At 33.9% G+C, this 19,682-nt stretch overlaps 1 protein-coding gene across 1 annotated transcript in view; it reads left to right on the top strand.

The window, feature by feature from the left end:
- The window catches only part of LOC128216824 (voltage-dependent calcium channel subunit alpha-2/delta-3-like), a 132,226-nt gene that overhangs the window by 96,938 nt on the left and 15,606 nt on the right, over positions 1–19,682 (top strand). The window contains exons 10-26 of the mRNA XM_052923505.1: positions 303–381; positions 758–807; positions 927–1,031; positions 2,054–2,110; positions 4,086–4,166; positions 4,944–5,036; positions 8,203–8,286; positions 9,026–9,100; positions 9,570–9,631; positions 9,969–10,042; positions 10,528–10,576; positions 11,978–12,066; positions 12,619–12,715; positions 13,833–13,907; positions 14,456–14,580; positions 15,591–15,808; positions 17,726–17,862. Of these exons, the coding sequence (XP_052779465.1) occupies positions 303–381; positions 758–807; positions 927–1,031; positions 2,054–2,110; positions 4,086–4,166; positions 4,944–5,036; positions 8,203–8,286; positions 9,026–9,100; positions 9,570–9,631; positions 9,969–10,042; positions 10,528–10,576; positions 11,978–12,066; positions 12,619–12,715; positions 13,833–13,907; positions 14,456–14,580; positions 15,591–15,808; positions 17,726–17,862 (1,550 nt within the window). The remainder of the gene's footprint in view (positions 1–302; positions 382–757; positions 808–926; positions 1,032–2,053; positions 2,111–4,085; positions 4,167–4,943; positions 5,037–8,202; positions 8,287–9,025; positions 9,101–9,569; positions 9,632–9,968; positions 10,043–10,527; positions 10,577–11,977; positions 12,067–12,618; positions 12,716–13,832; positions 13,908–14,455; positions 14,581–15,590; positions 15,809–17,725; positions 17,863–19,682) is intronic.

Raw genomic sequence — 19,682 nt, 5'->3', positions numbered from 1 at the left:
TAAACTTGTCACGTAGGAATTACTCACATAAAGCGAAAAACGACATTTTACTTACAAACCCTCCAGAAGGCTATAGCCCGTATTGTTAAATGCATTTATAATATAGTATTTTCAAGTAAATACAAAAAGACAAAATGCCGAATAAGCATAAACACGATGGTTAATCCAAAACTCCCGATGTAATAGCTTAATACACATATGTAAATAAAGTAAAAAGTTGTTAGTATTTCTTTTATATTTATATAAGTTTTTTCCAATTCAAAACAGTCATATTACAAGAAAATGTCAATGGATATTTTTAGACGCGGGTGTTTACATTCCTAATTGGACGAGAGGTTGGTGACGTCAGGGAGATTCGCTGGATGGCCTGTGCAAACAAGGGTAAGACCACTCGGTGTACACACGGCTGATTTAAGAAAAAAACACGGAATAATATGTAAACTACGGATATAAACAACTTGAAGATGAAAGTATAGAAATTAAATTTATCAACGTTTGGTCTTATCCGAATTATATTCATGGGCGTTTTTTCGCCCCTTATCCTATAACTAATTGTTATGACAATTTGTTTTGTTATTCTCTGAGCATATGAACAAATATGAAATTATTTAAACATAGTTTATATATCAGTACAACAATGTAGTAATAAACTGTTCGAAAACATTCAAAACATAATATCACAATGCAGAAGTTGCATTTTTTTGTCCAGCATCTGTTAAACATGTGTTTACTCCAATGTCACGATTGGTTATTTCAGGTTACTTTTCACACATTTCCACGCTGGCAGATGTTCAGGAAAACGTACAGGTTAGAATACACTCAATCTACAGGACACACGTAATAATTTTTATGTCATATTCTATAATACCTAAAAACGTATACTTAATAGTAATAAAACTGTAATTTGTATTTTTCTCTGAATCCAGAATTACATCCGCGTGCTGAGTAGACCCATGGTGATCAACCGTTACCACAACCGCATCTGGACATCCGTCTACCTGGACCACATGTCTGCTCTTAATCGGAAGGAGGTGAGAATGTTGAGGCTAAGACTTAACCATACTTGGCTAAGTTTTATCTTTTACGCTTCTACTTTTTTCCGGGATTATTTAAATAAGTGTGAGATTGAGCCCGGAAAAAAGTTGCCCCTCCCCCACAAAACAAAAAAAAATAACATCGTTTCGGTGCCAGTTCCAAGGCGGTACGAAAATAGTCCTTGATGAACATATAGGTTTCTATATTATAAATTGTGTATGTTGTTTGCGGATCTTTGTGGTGTTGTTCTGTGTCACTGGCTTTGGAACTGTGCCATTGAACGGGATTTATGTTTGAGTTTTCAACAGCTGCACAGTGTTTTATATACATATTTGTATTTGTTAAATTTGTAAGTATTGATATATGTTGGGACAAGCGTGATGTTATGGCCTTACAAACTACTTAAAGCCCGAGTGTTTCAGTGACCTCGTGTTTCATTGACCGTTCCAAGGCGAGAATCCCATCATAAATCGATAAAAAAAATTGATGCCTGTGCTATCTTTAGTTGTACTTTTATTTGTGCACGTGGTATTAACACGTTTGTGTCTTTAGTTCAGAGTCGTTTTTATAATTTCCTTGTGTCTCTAAACAGGATAATGTTTTTAAGTTTCGACCACTTGGCTTATTCCTATTGTATTCATTGCTATATTCCAAAAAGGTAATGTTAAATTGTTAAGACAGTCACAAGCTGATAAAGACGGGTTCTCTTACTTTTGTCCTGTTTAAGAGACTTCTGGTCAATTACCTTACCACAAGACGATTGTACCATGTATTTTGTCAATGATGAAGAGGAACTGTATATTTATATCTACACTTCAGAGTAGCTTTTGTGTTTTACTTGACTACGTTTCAAAGCATTCTACAAAGAATAATGATGTTCTAATTTTATAATTACTGAGAGTTTTGCTTTAAACCAGAAGAAGTTTTCATATATTTAGCATCTTTCGCTACATATTTTCACATCAATTTGAATACAACATTAAATTATTCAACGCAAAGAGTATTTGGAATTTTATAGGGCCTTCAGTTCATGACGTCCGTATCGATCCCAGTGCTGGACATGAAGAATACTACAGTAAGTAGCCTATTAGTTTATCACAATGCATTTTAATGTAGCAGGCGTAACGTTAGTAGCCTATCAGTTTTTCATTTACAATTTTAGCGTAGATGGCGTATTTTTAGAACACTGTCCCTGTATTACAAATGCAATTTAAGCGAAAGTGTAACTTTTTAATATAAGTCCGCGTACAATATAACAAGCAAGGGTTGTTTGTTGTTGTATAATGTCTACGTCTTTGTTTTTCCCCAAAACATCATTTAGCATTTTGAGCATTTTTGCGAATTTCACATTTAATAAAAACGAATCATGAGATGTATCGCAAATTTAAATAAATGAATTAGTAATTTAATAGAAATAGCTTTATTGTCTATTTGTGCGAAGGAATATCCATAGAACGTTCTTGAAAGGAATATAGTTCGGCCTCCTGGTAGTGTGAAATACATATATGCGAAAAGAATTTCGAGATTTCATCATTTTATCGTGTATCCAATCACTTTTTTTGGACACAATACTTTTCAACGAGCGTATAGTATGAAAATGTTTCGATTTATTTTATTTTCTCTATATCTTTTTTGAAACTTACATTTCTGCTTATTATGTTACACTAGATATTGTAATCAAGATCAATTTTCAACACACGCCGAATATTGATTCTAATTTCTTGATCTTACGAATATTTAAGGTACATGTACACTTGTACACTTGTACGCGTTGCTTAGATGATCCCGACCATTATACTTTGCGACCAAGTAGAAATCATAGAAAATCCTTACGGGTAATGGAATTATCGAATTTACATGTTTGATGTTGCCGACAAATTTAATTTCGTACAATAGCGTTACTAATGAACATCTTCGAATATTTTTGGAATGATCGACTGAGACTAGAATTTGTACTCTACAAACGCTGAAGAATTAAGTATTCCATGCGAACTCACAATCATTTTTAATTAATAGTCTATACCGTAAGGATTGTACACCATACATGACGAACCTGCACAAACGACTGTTAACATCGTTTAGAAGAACGTACATGGGAAGCCTCTTATATACATATATACATTTATATAATTATATGTGGGTCCACCTTGATAGTTATGTCATACTTGTGTAAACATTTGTAATAGAAATTAAAAAAAAGATAAGGACGTAATATAATAATTCAACTTATAGATGATGTCTTGATCATTTTGATATAGTTAAAATTTAACACACTTGTATGTAGAAAATTCTCTATATTTATGAAAATCTTTTGTGAGGTATGTTCCTGTGATGTGCCCCAAACCACCCATACCATAAACGTACGGGGAAATGAAAGGTCAACACACACACACACACACACACACAAAAAAAATAAAATAAAATGGGAAGCCTCTTTAATGAATGTAGTCCTCAAGTCACATTGTTGTTGGAGAAGAATAGATTGGTGTTGTAAATGTGCACATTGGTGTTGCAATTGTCATCATCGTTATGTATGCATTGGTGTTGCAATAGTACACATCGCTATGGCATACATTGCTATTGCAAGAGTAGAATTGTATATGTTAAAGTACGCATTGGTCCTGGAAAAGTACAGATAAGTGTTACAAAGTGCACATTCGTGCTGCAAGAGTACACATTGTTGATGCAAGATCCCATCAATCAAGAGTCCACATTAGTGCAACTGGAGTACACATTAAAAGAGTCCGAAAATCAAGAGTCCACACTGTTGTTGCAAGTGTAAACATTTTAAGATTCAAGCAAGAAAAGTCCACATTGATGTTGGTTGATGAAAAAAAAACACGTCTTTCTTACATTCGAGTGTTCGCTGTGCTTCCAAATGGTCGGTATTGCATCGATACCCCAAGGGAGCACATATGCTTATAATACTAATATAGTTTACCATGCCATTACGATATTATATCTCATATGTATTTTTTGTTTTCAACTAAGGAAAATGACCAACTTATATTGTAAACAACCGTATAACAGTTATATTTATTTGTTTACAGCTTGGAGAGGGTCACCTTCTTGGAGTGATGGGAACGGACATTCCGATCGCCTCCTTGAAAGACCTTGCTCCAACATACAAGGTAAGTTGCAGATAGAAGCGGCATCGTTCATTCTTTTGAACTAAAGTTATCAGAAACAAAACATTTTATAAAAAATGAACATGTAAACATTCATTATTTCTGTATTTTGTCTCACGAGGTTTATTTTAAATGCGTAAACTTTCGGTGGGAAAGCGTGATGTAGCTTTTCAATAAGATGGTGCGAAAAATCGCTTATCGTCGCCTTTCTATCGAAATAAAAAAAAAACTGCAAGAAACATAGATATTATTTTACAAAATCTGCATAAAAAAACATTGACACTTTTGCAATTGGATGATTGTTTTAACGATAAAACGCTTTGACAGAGCAACCGGTATAAATAGAGAGGTATATAAATGTTGTAGGGATTGAACAAATAATCATGCTCATCATGCAACAAAACTTTGTCACTGAATGCACTTTTTGTGTAATACATAAAACGTGAACGAAATAATCTGCAGCAGTTTTAATGATTATAAAGCTTTTATTATTGAAGTAAGTGATAAAAAGTGTTGACATCGAAACGTAAACACAAACTAAATCTACTCGACTTCCACTTACATATAAATAAAAGGTTTAATTAATAGACTAGTCTGGAAAAAACCGTTCAGAAGTAAGTGTTAGAAAGTGTTGGCGTCGAAATAGGTATATGAAACAACACTTATAACGACAAACATTTAAGCTCGGGGCAATCAAACCTTTATTACTCAAGTCAGTAATAGAAATTGTTGAGCTCGAAACTTGTTGTACTTGTACCAAAATCTCGCCTTTTACTTCAGCTAGGGGCAAACGGATACGCCTTCGTTATCAACAATAACGGCTACGTTTTGCTACACCCTGACTTTAGGCCGTACCGAAAGAGTCCCAAAACGGTAAGTTGACGCCGTAACGTACGACCATCACCTACGTTGTAAATGACAGTTTCTTGTGGTAACGTAGAACTGTCGTTCGCTTGTACGCGTCCCTGCTTTCAATGTTACATGTAGATAATACAAACTCTGTCGCCTCGTTTCGCACAAACTGTTTTAAATTCTTTGAATAATCGTGTTCAATGGCTATTGGTATAAATTATGTTCTTTCAATATCTATTCTCGTAATCAATGAAACAATAATGTTTAAACCCATTTACCAGTAATTAAAGTTTACATTTTGCCAAAAAAAAGAGTGAATTATGATTTATTTCTACTCGGTCAGAATGGCGAATAAAAACATTCTATATATTAGCTAACACAATCTCATATTGGACATTTTCAAAATTAATATCTTCTTATGTAACATATTTAGTTTTAATTGATTAAAGTTATATATGAAGAAATAATAATATATAAAAATAACAATTAATACTTCTGTCGTTTGTATGCGTTTTGATAAGGCGTAAAAAACGACCGACACTTATTTCTACACGAACCTTCATTTGTCTGCATTTTTATGGATATGTTGATTGATTTAAGTAATTTTCTCCAGTGAACATTTTACCTTTTTTTTTACTTTAAACTTTTTACAATATGTTGTCCCCTGAGAATCCCTGATAAAGAGTTTTTGGCCTACTACATGTCCTACTTTTTAGCTTGATTGGCATTTAGAGCGATAGCCTTTACCTTCTAAACACTTGCTCAGTTTAGTCTTTACGACTGGCTTGATAAATTTAATTCTGCTGATATTCTCTCCCCATAATGTACGTAGAAAGCGAACGATTTTCTACTATTTCGCTTGCTTAAGAAACGCAATACTCTCTTCTTGACGTTATAAAAACAAACAATTTTCTACTTCTTCTCTTGTAGAAAAAACCTCAAACTACATTTAATAACGTTGTCGTATTACGTATTACTCTCTCCTTTACGGATGTAGAAATGTACAGTTTCCTACTATTTCGTTGTTTAAGAAACGCTAAATTACTTTTTAATTCTGTTGCTCTACTTTTTTCTTTCCGTATGTAAGAATTCAACTACTCCTTACTCTATTGCTTTGTATGTGAACTCTATCTCTATTGTGCGCTTTCCCTAACCCAATGGCTTTCATTGTAGACGGGCTTCTTCACGGTAACTGTTACAACATTGCTGCGTACTCTTCACATTGTCTTGTTACAAACGTCTTTTTTTCCGATCAAAACAGTCGTTTTATTGTCATAGTCTTGGTGTATACGTCGGTGCCTTCGTTTTATTGCCGGCTTCGTCATGGTCCATTTTTTTTCAATAAAACTTTAAACTCGATAAAATAACTTTTTATAGACCCACAACTTGTTATAAATGTTGCTTTAAACAATTCGAAACTGTAACGATATACCCGTTACTCAACTATTCAGAATTATCGAGTTATTTCCCTTTCAGCGGGGACAAGCGTTGGCGTTCGCACGGCGGCGCTTTTGTTTGTAATAAAGTGTGGATTTAATCACTAAAATGCAGTCTAGTTTTGAATATGTATGAGACGTGTTCCAAATAAAAACTGTAACATTAAGAATATCTAACTTTTGCCGACTAGACTGCGTTTTGACTTTAACCATTGTTTTATAATGAGCATTTTAATTTGTATCAGACATTTGCTATCATTTAGATCTTTATACTAAATACTGAATAGCTTTATGCTTGCAGCATGGCATTATAATATAAAAGCAATTACAACTTTTTTGCATTAAAGTTTGCAAATATGCTTTAAAAAAAGGAAATTAATCAAAGAAAAAGAAAGGAAATCTTAAATTAAAAACATATTCAATACTGGATTTATTTGGGGTTGTATAAGCTCGCACTTTTTTACATGAGATTTAAAATATGGTTAATGTCAAATCCATGGAGTGCCAATATAAGATCACCCGCATGTCTGAATTTGCGTTGTTATTTTTATCACAGTGCGTTTCACTTATTGCAGTGGTGTGAATAAAATACCTAACACGGGTGTTTACGATGGAGAATCAGGCCGTAGTATTTACTAATACAATGTCAATTTAAAAGAAAGATAGAAATGCAATTTCAAATATATCAATAAAAACATGATAAGCTCAGAATGTATTTTGATTAAATCTTTGATTTTTATTCTTAAAGTGGCGAGGCTCCTGAAAGTCAAAAATCGTTTCTTCACATCGAGAACGAAGGAAGGGGTACGATAAACGCACCGACAGTCAATATTTTATTTTAAAGGACCCTTAAATGATTCACAGCAACAAAACAGAAACCGATTATTTATAGTTTTTAATAATGCTCGGACTCTTTTTAAAGACACATTTGTTCTCGAGTTTAAGAGCACCTGCTCCATTACATTCGTGAAAACTACGCCTCGATTCTCAATCGTGTAGACACTTCCTTTTCTTTCACAACTTTTGAACGATATAACACACAGTTCTTCTAAAATCCTTATTGACGTTTTAGTAGATGTTGCTGAAGGAGTTTGTGATACGGTAGGTAAATAGCCTCAATCATGTGATGGATTTTTAGCATATATTGAGACCTTAAACACTTTGAGCATTTACAACTTGACAGGTATGTTTGATCAGTATTTGTTGCAGATATAATTTCATGACGTTTTTTTTCTTCAAAGGTAAAATATCATGAATAACATGCAAAACATTTAATGATTATGCAATGGTGAAATCCGTGTAATCATTATATTAAATACACCGGCAGCCATTTGTATAAAACCTTTGTACGTTGTCCAAAGGTAATATTTTGCCTTGTTTGCATTTTTGAATGATTTGATTGGTTGAAAGTAATTATTGGTTGAAATTAGCTAATCAGTAAACGTTTTGGTGAACTTTGACCCAAACCAAACGAATTAACCACTTTTATACAATTGACTGTGTTATAATGCTCCCTCTGAAAGCTGACACCTCTTGTAAATAAAAATTCGTGTAGAAAAAGTTATGCATCTTTTTAGAATACACTTATGCCATAATACTACACCATTTCAGCTAGGCCTTCGCTTTCGAACTATTTTACCTCACCTATAAAAAAGGCATTTATCGAAAATATTATAGAAAAAAGGGTACTTACCACTCAACCTTAGGACTCGCATATTTATGTTACTTAGAATGAATTTTTCTTTTTTCAGAAACAAACGTTCCTTAACCCACTATACCAGAATCTTGACATACTAGAAGTGGCGAACGCCGACAACAAACAGCAGTTCAGAGACGTGAGTTAACATACTAAACATTGTGTGATAATTAGAAGTCGCATATTCCCATTAGTTATTCCTACATTTGAACCATTTACTATGCAAATACAAATACGAAACAAAACATATTTAAATTTTAATAAAATTGACATTGTATATTCAATAAAACACAAGGAAACGGAAGTGTTTTTTTTTTTGCTTAAGTAATTTGGTGACCTCATATGATTCGGAATAATTTAAAAAAAACTTTTGCTCGGTCGTTACTTTAATGTAAAGTGAATTAGCAAAAATTCATAATGGTTTTTATTGAAGTTTGCTCTTGTGTTCATTAGTTTAACTAAGGTTTGACTGGTTAATTAGAATATTTGCAATCGGTCAAGTAAAAAAAACGTATACTTTGGTACAAGTTTTATCACTACACTTCAAACCGTTTCAAAAGATATCAAATTAATATGTGGTTAACCGACATCCAAACTCCACATAAATGGACATTTGATAATTTGAGTGGCGCCCCACTCAAATGCGGAGCATCTTATGGCGTGACATTTTGTTTCTGATCATTGTAGATGCGGCTATAATGTAATTAATGTTCATGGTTTGTCTTCATTTTTTCAAGGGAACTGTAATATTTTTTGTCAATAATAATGTGTTTAGAATATATTTTGTTAATTATATTATATTATATATTAAAATATATCAAATGCATATTTGCATCGCATTATTCATTGAAATTGATTAGATTAAGGAATATTTTCAGATTGTAGTGGAGATGTTGTCCACGAAAGGTGGAAGCAGTGATGAAGTGTATATGTGGACTTTCTATGACAACATGGTGGGTGCTTGACCCTTAAAACAACTCTTTGCTAGAAATAAACGTTATTTTTAATATTTGAAACTTCTATATTTAAAGCTTTGTAAGCCATCATTGTGTGACTCTAATCTCCATGTATTTGATTTTGCGTAAGATAGTTTGCTTACCCTGATATTTTGTCATTGTTGTTGACATGGTAGTATTCATCTACATTTGTATCGCTGTGATTTACCATTATCAATAGATATCTTATAATGCACCGTTTGTTCAGAACTTTGTTAAAGTAAAGAAAAAATGTTAGCATCTATCTTAATTAAAATATGCTCATTCATTTAAATCAAACAAATTCAGGTAAATATATAAAGTAGCCTCGAACCTCATTATAAACATTGCTGATCACAAATGTGCATAAAAACATGAGAAATTTAGAATTGAAAAACGATGGCGATAACAAATTATCTTAACAATCGGTCCTATGCTTGTGTTGTAGAAACGTATGGTAAAGAGGAACTACCAAGTTTACTACAGAAAGATCGCAAATACAAACTTCAGGTAAATTCCATCTTCGGTGGATGTTTTGGTCAAATTTATGGAATGCTGATGTTGATAATCATGGACTTGACGCACACAAATGTGCCATATGTGAAATTCCAGTAAATTGAAAATAAGTAAATTAATTATAATAAAAGTCAATCCAATATGGCTATGATATAAAAAAACGCCAAGTATATGGTGAAAATCTATACGAACGTTAAGCTATTCATTTGTTAACTTTGTCATGGCAACTAAAACTGATCAACTTACATAGTCTATGTATTTTCACATATATATCGCGTTATTTCATGCTTAACTAGACCAAAAATATGAAGAAAGAATATGTTTGTTGCAGCATCGGTGTTGCTCTGCCTCCAACCAGCCTCCTTAACCTGACTCTTGGTGCCATCTCTCCGAATGCCATCCTGAGTAAATATAATTTATACTTTTGTTATGCGATTTCAAATAACAATATTGGTTCAAGTTACAGTCTCTGAAAAAAATTGTCCCTGGTTTTACCCCAGTCGGTCGATTCTTTCAGTTGAGTAGCAAGACGTTAAAAAACACGAAAAAAAAATATGGAACACCTTTTCGACAATATGTATCAAAGTAATGAATAGTTTATTTAATAGAAAACATCGAGATGGTTGGCATCGTTCGTTGTCGTCGATTTTGTGATAGAAATCTTCATTTCGACCAAAACTATTAAACCTTTTTTATATAGCAAAAACACAGGCAACATGTCACAATGTTTACTATCGAGCTGTGTCTCTTGATTGCCCGGGCCTTCTCCATTCAACCAGGGTCTTTGTTAATGTTTTACCTGCTGGGGTTGTTCTTTTAGTGTACGTCATCATTATAAAATTGGTCGAGCGTTGGATACTCAATAAATAAAGCATGTGTTTGTTTTACAGATGAATTGACAGCTTGCTTTAATGAAAACAACGTTGAGATCGCTCCATGGTAAGATAAGAATCTTTAAGTCAAAGGTCGCTATTTCGAAATTGCTGTGACCTCGGTAAATACTTCGAGATAACAAACGATATTTATAAGCGAGCAATAACACATTCAAAACAGTTTTGCAAAACCGGAACATCGTTATAAAAGAGTTCGGCATAGCGAGATTTGACTTACAATGCTTTACGTCCTGTAGTAGGATTTACAATAAGGTGTTACTCCTTTACATTTTAATTGAGAAGATAATGATTTTGCATGTATATTGATTATACTATCAGAAACCGCTAGCGATTTGATACCGTTTTCAAATTATACTACGGAACGCAAACTTTAAAGCTAGTAGTTATTTAACGAAAAAAATACTTTATATTACTTTATATTTTTTATTCATTTTGTGGCCTTCCGAAACAATATTTCCTTTATTTTTTTTTTTTTTACTTTTTGGTACAGAAAAACAGTTATATAAATGCAATTTTCAACACCCGTTACATAAACTCATTGATAACCGAACGTAAACAGCATAGATTTTTGTAAGTTAACCTTTACGTTTGAAGTTTTCAACCTATAGTGTGCCCCTTTAAAAATATCAACCAATATTGTTTCCCATTTAAAAAAGCATACCATAGTGTGCCCATTCAAACTTGAAAATTATATCGCGCCTCCCTCCGCTTTAAACCCTTGTATTTAAACTAATCTAATAACATATAGATGTTTGCAGAATCCTTTTTAATACTAAGGCTTTACTTAGTGTATTTTTTTCAGAACCTTTTCTCGTATCTATAAATTCAATTAGACCGTAAAATGGACAAGCCAGTTAGCTCAATAACGTATGTAAGATGACTAGGAAACGTTCTGTAGCTGATCTCAAACATGTCACCACTTCCTACAGATCTGGTCTCTTGAGAAATGTCGGCAAAATATCTTGCTAATTTTGTAGACAGATGTTAAACGCCTTCTATCTTCTGTACATAATTAGAAAGTTATCCATTTCAGTCTGGATAAACGGGGTGTTATTTAATTCGGGACATCTTTCTTTGTTTTATAGCCTTGTGTTTCTTGACACAGACAACTAACCAATGTTTTTTTTAATAAAATTATTGATAATTTTTGAAAGTACGGTATTTAATACTACAAAATGATTTTATTATTTTAAGGTTTTTGTTTCAAGGTTTTTACTCTGGAATATAAATATCGCACCGAGTTGCAAAATTTAGATCGCCTAGATGTCGACGCCAATGCTGGGCCGATTTTGAAATCTAGACCAACTTGAGCCTTGCGCCGATATGGATATTAATATTGATATTTTATTCGCTAACCATTTAACCTTGAAAAGTTAAACAATAACGTTATTATTTTTCAATTAAACTATCAGAAGTGTAAAGATATGTTGTTGTTTTTGTTTTTCAGGCGTTATTGTAGAGACCTTGATCCCAAACTGCAAGGCAAAGAAAGAGAACAAGCCTTGCTTAAGCTCATTGAAAAAGATATTAATCTATGTAAGTTGCTATCTTTAAATTCCTCATTCTGAAAAATGAAATTGTAGTCGTTTTTTGTTTAAAATTTTGAATAATTGTATGTGCAACTTAGATCATGTTAAACTTTATGCCCCATTGACTTCATAAACTGTAAGGTCCGTGGTTAATAACACTTGATCCCATTCGACTTATCTTTCTGAGATCTTATAAATACCACCCCATATTGTTTTCCCCAATAAGATCCTGATTGTTTCTAAATTACAAGTTTATTCTCTTTGCCTGTTGAAGACCTAGAACTGAAGTGCATACATGTAGCCCATTGACATCGAAAACAAGAAACATCTTAATGTGAACTACTGGCATTCCGCATGGCTAGGGACTTGATAAAACATTAATTATGTTTTCAAGATACACAAATGTGGCGCCTCTTCTTTTAAAATGTTAACCTATCAAAAACAAACCTATGCATTAAATCACCGCGTTAAACATACGAGATTTGATTGGTCCATATCTCGGTCAGTACCTTTTTATGCAGGTACACTCAAACACCTAAATTGAGTTGATTTTTTTCAGGTGAGATACAGCTCCTGCGCGACCTGATCTATGACTATCGAAACCTGAGAAACATAAGTCTATTATGGGGTCAGCAAGGAGTCTCCTTTCCACGAACGTAAGTAGTCAGTCATCGCTACTCATGAAATTGACAACTTGTCGAGGTTGATTTCATTGGTGGCTATTTATAGGTTCAATGATATAAATATGTTCCATTTTAGCTCGTCTGTGTCTCAAAGAAAAATGTCGAGATATTAGGAATTCCTTGACGTCTGCTTTGGCGTCAGATGCGGCATCGTTTATTTAACTTGACCAAAGCCACAACCAAAAACATTTTAAGGTATTAAAATGAAACTTGCTAAGCATGTACAGCAATGCTCATTACTCTGGCTTTAATAATTGTTGAGTTATGCCCCTCATTTGGCGAGAAAAAACAACAACAACAGACGGGTGTTAGCATAAGCATTCGGTCTGTGGCGCTTTTGTTCAATTTCCAAAATACTACGATGTAGAAGTCAGTGTGGCTACTACACAAAAAGACTTGTCGCTTGTTGGCAACCAAACAATCTATTGGACAATCATACGATGATAAATGGTAAATAACCTAAAGCGCATGGTTGCATAGTTCCCTGGAGTCAACAAAAATGTTAATGTATAATATGGCTATGTTTTTTGCAATTCATTGACCACACATTATACGTGTACATTCCAAGAATAATTCATTAAAAAAGCCTCAAACGACGGCGGCATATTAATGTTTGCATAAGATGAAAAATGTGGTTTCAATTTTTCAAAAAATAATTAGTAAGGGAGCAATAAGGTTGTTTGGGGTAATGAAAAGTTCTCGAGAGCAGCCAATTATTTAAGCAATCACCCAAAGATTTTAAGGTCAGGCAAATAATTTAGGGAGCAGCCTATGCGTTCAGAGAGCAGCCATTGATTTAACAGAGCAGCCAGGAAGCAGCCATTTATTTTAGGAGGCAGCAACTGATTAAAGCAATCAGCTAATGATTTAAGGGAGCAGGCAATGATTCTAGACAGCAGACTTTGCATCATATTATATATATTTGTGTATTTTGTGGCATATCTAAAAAACTACTTTCCCGACTACATCATGCGTGTTTTGCGTTGGTGTCTATTCCAATAATCATAAATGCTTCCCTTAGTACAAAGAGGATTTAATTTCTTTTAAATTAAAACACGAAAGGATTGAAAACACACGCTGTTAATTTCAGGAGCGGTGTCCGTCTTGTATTCATTGGAACGAAGAACGGTATGACCAAATACGTATCCAACTCACCAGGTGCCCCGTAAGTACAGGCGCATGCGCATAAATATCTGTCCCCAAGCAAGAACCCGTGTCCCTATCTCACCTTTGAAGTATTGTCACCACCCATTTAGTATTGTAAAAGGATTGTTATTTCTCAAATAGCAATTTTTAACACACCCAATCATCGATTTCTTCCGATCACAATTTATTAAAGCTCTAAACTGTGTAAAAGTACAATTTCCGCCAATTACTTTATAAAATAGTAGTCAACAAACAATACCCTTATAAATGATAGTAAAAGAAAACATACCAACCATGCTTCAAAACTTACCAAAACTGTTTCACCAATGCCTGAACAAATGACAAGCTTATTGCCCATCTTTTAGGTCCCAAAGTCCCTTGTTTTCGTAATATTTACATTGCGAAAAGATGTTGGACTTTAATAATGTATAATCTTTACAATACTTTTGATAAACACTTTTTGTTTAGTATTTTTAGAGAAAGTAGGGAAATTGACTTTGGCTTGTAACACTTTAGAACGTTTGAAAAAAGGGGCCGGGTACTTGAAGTATTTTTATTTACCAACAGTGGTTTCATTCTAAACAACACGGATACCCTGGAGGCAGTGTATTACCGGCGAGCCATCGAGGGGGTGGAGCGTATGGATAAACAGCCGCAGTACAACTTTACATACTCTGTCCCTATTGGCAAAGGTTTGTATCTGTAAAAACGGAGTGTAATATGAAATTCTCACGAAAAAATGTCCCCACTGTTTTTTTGCATATACTGATATAAAATGGCATTTTTACAATACAAACGTTTTCACTCACCGTACACGACGTGATGCAGATCACCAGAAAAGCCTGTCGTAATTTTCAATTTATCATATACCCCACTTTTTATTCCCATTTTGTGTTTCTGATTCATTTTGTTTACATTTACCGGTACCCGTTAAATGCCCATATATGGAATTGCTTACGCGTATGAATATATGACGTACTTTTGTGTATTGAAGTCACGGGGCGTTACTCCAGCGAAACAAGTCAGAAGTGACATAATTCACTTTATTGAGCAAAATAAGAAAGAAATGTTTTACCATTCAGTAGAATTGCTTATACGAAAACGTTTGTTTAATGTCACAGCACACGGTTATTTTACGAGTATAAACTAATCGTCTTTGAATGGAGACGGCCACTATCAAAAATTGGTCGGAAGTGAATGTCCAGATGACGCGAATTTGCCTCCTTTTTTCTATTGGCAAGCTGCTCATGTTCATGATTATAAGTTGTGATCTTGGAATTGGCAAAGAAATAGTTGTCTGGTTAGATCTGAAGTGTTCATTGCTTCGTGCTCATCCTCATATTTCTTTGATTACCATGTTCCTTGCTATTTACATGCTCCTTGTGACGTGAGTAAAATTAGGTTATGTTATACCGCTAAATTTACACAGGTTAACCAGTTTTGTTTTTCAAGCTATTTTAAATTACCCGAAAGTAATTCATATTCTACACACCAACGTCCTAGCATGACACGAAATCAGAAAACAACAGTATGTTAATATAGATTTTTAATTCGCCTTGCTTTTAGGCACTGTTCAATATTGAGAAAGAAGTATAGAGGCATATAATTAAACGTTATAATGTATGAAAAGCTCTCAATGACACGTTCTTACACAGGAGTGAAGACTTTATTTTCGACTGAAAAACATTCATTTTTTTTACAGTATTCAACGCATCGTTAACAAGGGTCACTGTAGCCGTCCCAATAACACGGGAGGAACAGCATCTCGTCAACAAGTTTATTGTCGCTGGGGTTGTTGGTATGCAGATGACGTATGAGCTGTTTTATGACGTAATGAATAGATCGACGTCGAGAAGTGCCTCCTCTAGATTCTGTCCTCCAGGCGCATTGGACTGCGACATTGTGGCCTGTTGGAGTGGAGTGAGTTCAGATATAAATATTTTAATATTGACTAAAATAAAACAAGGGAGACTCAGGGCATAACGAGTATACAGTTTCTGCTTGGAGACGCACGAATCGAGGCCAAGAGCACTGCAAATAAAACGTAATGGGTCAATACAAGCCTTAACACATTAATATGACCACGCTCCTGTTCAAAGCCAAAAGGGTCGAGGCGAACCAAACACCAAACAAGAGACATATAATGTTATAATACAAGTCCTATAGCGTACAATGTGGCCAAGATCCTGTTTAAGACACAAGGATCGAGGGAAATCAAACACTAATTATGAGACACATTATATTACAACACTAGCCCCATAGTGTAAACTGTAACTGAAACTTTGTTTCAGAGCACAATAATCAAGGCAAAACAAACACCAACCAAAAGACACATACTGCTATCATAACAAGCCACAAAGCATTAAATGAAATCAAGATCCTGTTAAAATGCATGAGGATCGCGTCTTATAAAAACACCAAGCACGAGACACATGATGCTACAATACAAGCACCATAGCATTAATGTAATCAAGATATTGTCTTAATGCACGATGATCGAAGCGAAACAGACAACAAACAAAGACACATAATTTCACGGTACAAGCAAGCCCCATAGCATAAATGTAATCACGATCTTGTTTAAATGCACGATGATCGATGGGAAATAAACAACAAACAAGAGACACATAATTTCACAGTACAAGCAAGCCACATATCATCAATGTAATCACGAACTTGTTAAAATGCACGATGACCGATGGGAAATAAACAACAAACAAGAGACACATAATTTCACAGTACAAGCAAGCCCCATAGCATCAATGTAATCACGATCTTGTTTAAATGCACGATGCTCGATGAGAAATAAACAACAAACAAGAGACACATAATTTCACAGTACAAGCAAGCCCCATAACATCGATGTAATCACAATCTTTTTAAAGGTACAATAATCAAAGCCTCAGAAAAGCCTTCCATGAGACACCTGGTACGATGCAAGGGCCATAGCAGAAAATGTAACCCAGATCTGGATCAAAGTCACAAGAACCAGGGCCACACAAAGTCCAAACAAGACACATATAATTATACAGTACAAACCACATAGCGTAACATGTAACCAAGATCCTGATAAAAGACAAGGATCGGGGCAAAGCAACACAAAACAAGAGACACAAAAAATACAGAAAATACCCGATACTATTAATGTAATCACCATGTTGATAAAGGCACAAAGATGATGGCCTAAGAAGGGCCAAACATGATATGCATAGTTGTCACAATACAATGCCCCTTGCATAAAATGAAACCAAAGACACACGGATCGAGGATAAACAAACACCAAACAAGACACATAATGCTACAATAGAAGCCACATAGTATAACATGTAATGAACCACATGTTTAATGTTACATGGATCGAGGCCAAATAAACACCAAACAAAAGACACATTTCACAATACAATAGAAGTGCCATAACATACAATGTGTCTAAGATTCTGTTTAAAGTCACACGGATCGCGACCAAACAAACACCAAGAGGTACATAATGCTTTTTTACAACATATATTACCCAACTTAAACGAACATTGGGTAATTAAGTCGTTTAAAATGTTAAACAATTCAATTGTATAACGTGATAGAAAGATGGTCAAATTTGTTTTAATAGATTCAAAATTCAACTTTATATATAAATATAAAAATATATACCACTTCGAGATAAAACTATATGTGTAGATATATGAAATGATAATTCGGAATTTGAATACCTGTCTTATTGCCTGAAAAGTTATAGCAGAAATTATTGTTGTCTTTTCAAAGATTTTAAAGCTAATATCTTATTTAGAATTAAAAAAAATATATCAGCCAAATAATAAATCAGCACACTTTTGTTTACAGAAATTGAAGTGTTATCTAGTTGATAACCATGGTTACGTCGTCGCCTCAAAGTCGCCCCGTGGAGAGGTTGGAAAGTTTTTTGGTGACGTTGAAAACGGCGTCATGGCAGGCCTGGTTACGCAAGGCGTGTTTTACGGGTACGTTCTGGAAATTCGTCGGTTTAATTAAAGCTGCACTCTCACAGATTGAACGTTTTGACATTTTTTTTTATTTTTTTTGTCTTGGAACGAGCCATTTTTTTGCAAAATTCCATGGAAACCAGTTATATAAGACTGCTGACAAAAAATTAGATCACAGATATTTATATCTAAGTTAAAAAATTATTGTTTTATGCATTTTTTCTTAAACCGTTAGTAACGGTGTAAGCCTAATACATTCATTTTCGAACGGAAATATGAAAATCTACGATCTGATTTTTTGTCAGCAATCTTATACCATTGGCAGATATTTATGCAAATATTTGCTCTTTCCAAGACAAAAAAATAAAAAATAAAAGCTTGTAAAATGGTAAATCTGTGAGGGTGCAGCTTTAAAGGGGCACAATAAAGATGGATGCCAAAATATGTTGTTGTTTTTAATTTTAATCCATTATTATGATTTTTATCATTTGACTATAATGACCCTATCAAAAAACAGCATTCAATATGCGTATAGATGTAGAAAGAAATTACCATAATGAATTGGATTTTCTATTTATAGTTACGTTGCTACAAATTTCCTAGTTAAAAAACGATTAAATATCGTTAAAATAATTTAATCTATGCACAAATTATATGCTTTTCTTTATTTTGATCATTTAAGTCAAATCAGTTAAACATAATAATGCAATAAACTATGATTTGCTTTTTATCAACCTAAAGTGAGTCCTTTAAAGAATACATGTTCAGACCTTTCATCGAATAAAATAATTTGTTTCAAGATACGTAAATGCATAAAAATTGAATTAATATTGAGTTATAGAATAGACGTTATATTCTTTTACTAAACCTTTATAACATAAAAACGAAACAGTGTACAAAAAGGCTAGAAGACATCAGTTGTTAACATCATTAAAAACATCATTCAATTTGATCATTGTTGCTTTTTGTCTGGTTTAATGCTTCTGCAATTGCTATGAAAATTAAAGCATCAATTATAACATGTGTTGTGTCTGGTTCCATGTTTCTGCAATTGCTATGGACATTAAAGAATCATTTTTCACATGTGTTTTGTCTTGTTCCATGCTACTGCAATTGATATGAACATTACAGCACCATTTATCACATATGAATGTGTTCTGTTCCCGGTACAATGTTTCTGATTACCAAGATTGCAATTTTCATTTACATATAGCGTCATTTACAACTTGTGTTTTAGCTCACCTTAGCACGAAGCACTCCGTGTAAGCAATTATGGCCGTCAAATGTCCGGCGTCCGACGTCGACATTTTTTTTAAAAACTCCCCTTAAATATTATGGCCAATACCAATGATACTTGGTATGCAGCCCCAGGTTGTAGTTTTTTATCAAGTGTGTTCAAATTATGTCCCTGGGGTCAACAGTAGCCGCCTCCCATATATAGTTGGTTTTTTTCAATCTTCTTCTCTAAAACCACAAAACCTTAACTCTTGATTTTGAGAATGCAGCCTCATAAAGCCTTAATCAAGATTGTTCAAATATGTCCATTGGGTTAAAAATTAGCGCGCTCCGGGGGTCGCTAGTTTTCTATATAATTATATAATACAGTTTTGAAAATCTCTTTCTTGGAAAACGCATAGCCAAGACTTTTGATATTTGCTATTTAGCCTTATCTTTTACAAATACTGTGGTGAAAGTTGGCCGAGCTCCGAGGGTCTCATTTGTCTCCTGTGACCATAAGCTATGAATAGTAAAAATCTTTGAAAGTCTTCTTTTCTGAAACCAAAAGGCACAGACCATGATCTTTGCTGTGTAGCCTCATGTAGTTGTCATATACTTTT

This window comes from Mya arenaria, chromosome 14 (genome assembly GCF_026914265.1).
Source record: "Mya arenaria isolate MELC-2E11 chromosome 14, ASM2691426v1".
In the NCBI taxonomy this organism is placed as follows: Eukaryota; Metazoa; Mollusca; class Bivalvia; order Myida; family Myidae; genus Mya; species Mya arenaria.
This window is presented reverse-complemented; position numbering and strand designations above follow the sequence as displayed.